This window comes from Rutidosis leptorrhynchoides, unplaced genomic scaffold (assembly GCF_046630445.1).
Source record: "Rutidosis leptorrhynchoides isolate AG116_Rl617_1_P2 unplaced genomic scaffold, CSIRO_AGI_Rlap_v1 contig141, whole genome shotgun sequence".
Lineage (NCBI taxonomy): Eukaryota > Viridiplantae > Streptophyta > Magnoliopsida > Asterales > Asteraceae > Rutidosis > Rutidosis leptorrhynchoides.
The window spans coordinates 1-3,838 of NW_027266394.1; the positions used below are offsets into that span (position 1 = coordinate 1).

General features: G+C 37.4%; 1 protein-coding gene across 1 annotated transcript; it reads right to left on the reverse strand.

Moving 5' to 3' along the window:
- Positions 1-8: 8 nt before the first annotated feature.
- On the reverse strand, positions 9-2,630 carry LOC139881327 (choline transporter protein 1-like; the record flags this gene model as incomplete). The annotated part of the gene is given in 12 exon segments (XM_071865821.1): positions 9-185; positions 312-425; positions 533-606; positions 818-1,001; positions 1,208-1,353; positions 1,518-1,532; positions 1,535-1,576; positions 1,579-1,756; positions 1,758-1,849; positions 1,852-1,875; positions 2,448-2,504; positions 2,507-2,630. Coding segments are annotated over 12 exon segments (1,227 nt in total), but the record flags the coding sequence as incomplete, so codon positions are not given.
- Between the last annotated feature and the right edge of the window lie 1,208 nt (positions 2,631-3,838).

Here is a 3,838-nt window from a genome sequence, read left to right on the forward strand (position 1 = left end):
ACCCGTTTCGACACGAGATCATATGCACAGCAGTTAGAGCTACACTGATTCTGGACTACTCGTCCGGAACTGAACAGATGCAGAGCAGCTGATATCCAGAACATGTAAAATACGGCTAGTATGGCATATGGTATTGCTGGAAATATTATGAGCGCTTGGACTTCCCCAATGACCTTAGCTGCAACCTGCATTAGACTTAACGATTAATGTTTAACATTGTGTATGATCATAGATTCTTGTGTGAATCAGAAAGGAAAATGCTTTTTTCACGTATTTTACTATTTTTATGATTGACAAAACGTCACACTTGCCTTGAGGACAGACGTTCCCATGAGTATTCGACGGACAATGGCAATTGATGTAAGGACAGAAATGATCATAACAAAGGTCATAATTACAGCCACAATACAGATATGAGTTAGCTCCTGGGAGACGCAAATACATGTCAGGGTACATTGAAGCGGAGGGACACAAGGAAGAAAGTTCAAATATTTTAAGGAACCAAAAAAAGCATAAGTTAGATAGAACTCACCCGCCCAAACACATGAATATACGGATCATGCTCGCCAATGATTGGTGAGATAGCATCATCTCCTATCCATCCAGCTGAAAGGAAGGGAAAACATTAAGAATTAATGTTTCTGTAGATTATATTCAGGCGTCTAAATTACGAGAAAAATATATTAACTAGGAACATTTCAGTAGATATATCCCATCAATCATACATGCGAGAGTAGTCACTCACGTAAACAAATAACTATTTTCTTGAGACATCAGAACTTACTTGTCTAATAAAGAGAGGATAAGATGTTCTCACCTTTCAAATAATAGAACATCGTAACTGATATTATGAGAACGTTGAAGAGAACAACCGTTATCCAAGGCATTGCAGAAACAAGATGCCGAATCATCAGCAACCAAATCACTGAGAGAAACAGTGGCAAGAGTCCTCCACAGACTATCAATACTGGCCATGATTTTCCAATATCAGCCATATACCTCTGCAGTGCAGAAAATGCTTAATTTCAGACTCTACAATACAGAACATGCGATATATTGCAAACAAGATGTTCATTGAGATAAGTTTATGAGAACTCGAAATCAAATACAGTACAGAAAGTTAGTAAGGACGTGGCATTATGTGTGTTTCCTTGATAGTTCCGGAAGAAATGGCTTTTAAGAGAATATACAGAAAAAGGAACTTAACCTTTAATACAGATGACCGGGAATTTATGGTCTTGTGAATGGACTTATCTATTACAAGATCCTCCTTGATGCTCACTCCACCCATCTGCTGCCAATGCTGCAAAGATGTGTTTGATGCGCGGGCAATAAATTGGCAGCTCCAATAAACTGAGAAAGGATGCACTTTGAACCCAGTCAGAGATTATAATTTACGCATCAATCTATCTGGAAGAACGAAGCCTAGTTGTTCGACTGAACCTTATGTATAATTCAAGATGACTAGTCGACAGAACGAACCGCACAAATCAAAATATTGTTCACCAATGACTCACCATTTACACTAGGAATATTACAGGATAACAAGGACCCTGAAGCTGAAGGGAAGTGTTCTCATTTCTGGGGTGAGGAATTCAAAATAATCGTAATTCCTGTCAATCCAATCATCCGTCGAGAGCTTGATATCTCCATCAGGATAATCACAGACCCAATTTAACGAATCATCCGATGGAATGGGGCAATCCAACAAGCATATACTCCGGGCATCATCGAGCTTGAATTGGCTATCCTTCAAATCCACTTTGATAAACCTGATCTGGATTCAGCCAATACCTGAGTTCTAATTCCCGAAGGTTAGGATGGGCATGTCGATCACCACAAACATTCCTTTGTAGTCTAGCCCATAAGTAAGCCCTGACAGGCCACAACAAAACTAATTATGACTGTGATGGAGCAATAAACCTTGAATATTCAACTATGCCACTTAGAGAACCACGCCTTCCCAAAAATATAGAAAGGTTCAGTTTCGGTTAAGTTCAAACTGAAAAACTTGATGGACGAAAGTAAACACAATTTAAACTTCAAGTTGTTACAAAACACACATCAAACAAGTGAAGAACAATGTAACATTAAATTGCACTCATTAACCATGTACATTAAGTTATAAAGGACAAAAAGACTCGTTTGAGGGTGAAGAGCATAGAGCCATGGACAGAAACCCAGTTGAAAACACTGACGAACAAAGTGACCTTAAATTTTGCTCTTTTTTGAAAACAAAACAAACTATGAAAACAAAGGCATGGAGAAAGACAATTAGATAAGCCCTAAAAGATATTCAATGCAGAAAAGGAACCTACTTTAAAGTACACAATGAAACTGAGCTTAAAATTAACCACAAATTTTAACAAATTCAACCATAAAAGAAAGAAGCCAATTTGAGCAGAGAACAAATACTGAAGTGGGTAACAAATAAAAGTTCATTACCTTAATGGGTCTCCTTTGGTTGAACCCGAGGCTGGAGTTAACAATCATGGCAACCCAAATGCTATAAGGATGACAAGAAATGTAACATCTCTACATTTCCTGTTGTGCTTTATGATTCCATTGTTTTGGCTGCTTCCATCACTTGAGAAGTACCTCCCAATCACTGGCCCTAAAGAACCCCTCATCTCTCTCTACGCACAGACACAGAAGAACAGAGTATCTGGTTAATGCCTTTCTCTCTCTAAAATGTATTACTATATCTCAGTATTGCTTTTTAGCTAAGGAAGTATTCTGGAAAGAGAAAGTAGAAAGACGAGAAGAGTAGATGGAATCTTGTACAAAGCAAGGAGCTTTTGGGGGTAGTACTGTAGCAATAGAGCAGAAGCTTTTTTTTTCAGAAGCTTTTGTGTGTGAACTGTGCAAAAGCAAATGAGGGGTTTTTAGATTTGGAAATATTTGTGTTTTCATTTATTTTAAGACAAAATTAATTTAATTTTAATTAAGAGTTAAGAGTTAAGACAAAGATATCACAGTACTGTTCTTTTCAAGTTTATAATGATAATGATGTTAGATTATTGAATTGAATAGATGTCTCTTTGGCTTGAACTTTTAGTTTATGTTAAGTAATAAAGTTGGACACTTTGGAGCGTTTAGCGGAAGTCTCAGCCAAACAGATCATTATTGATCCCGAATGTAAGAAGAAGGTAAGAACCCTAATTTGAATTTAAGAAGTAATCTCATCAAACGACATCGATTTGGAAGTCAAAGTCCCTCCCAGGTCAACATTCCTGAAACCTGTCAGTTGACCATTTGACCATCAGAAGACAGAATCGCAGAAATGGCTTGAAAGGGTTTCCAAACCAAATTTTAATAAATTGAGGGGTCTCCTTACCATGAAGTTTAAAATAAGGGCTTACTTCTGTATAATCCCAAAATTCATTCTAAAGAAGGGGAAAAAAAATGGAGACCGGAACGAATTAACTCAAATCTCTTGTTTTGTTGTTGATAGGCTCCCAATACATTAATCTTAAAATTCAATGACAAGGATATAACATACGCCGTAGTTGTATTTCTATAGTTCTTAGGATTCCTCCAGGGCAACTTTCTCGTCTCCTAAGTTGAAACTACATCTAATAATTCATGAATTCATTGTATAATTTCCAATAAGCATCATCCATCAATCGTATAATCCCAGTTCCCCAGTCGATAGTGAATCCGCCAATTTTACCTTCCACGTCGAAAGTTCTAGGAGCGTAATTTACGCGTTTGCCATTAACGCTGATATCTAAGAAGTTCAAGAAATACTTTTTCCGGGCCCAGCTAGGATTTTTCACATTTCAGGATTCTTGAAATCCATGTCAAAACCAAACTTAAGGTAGCTTATTGGCGGCTA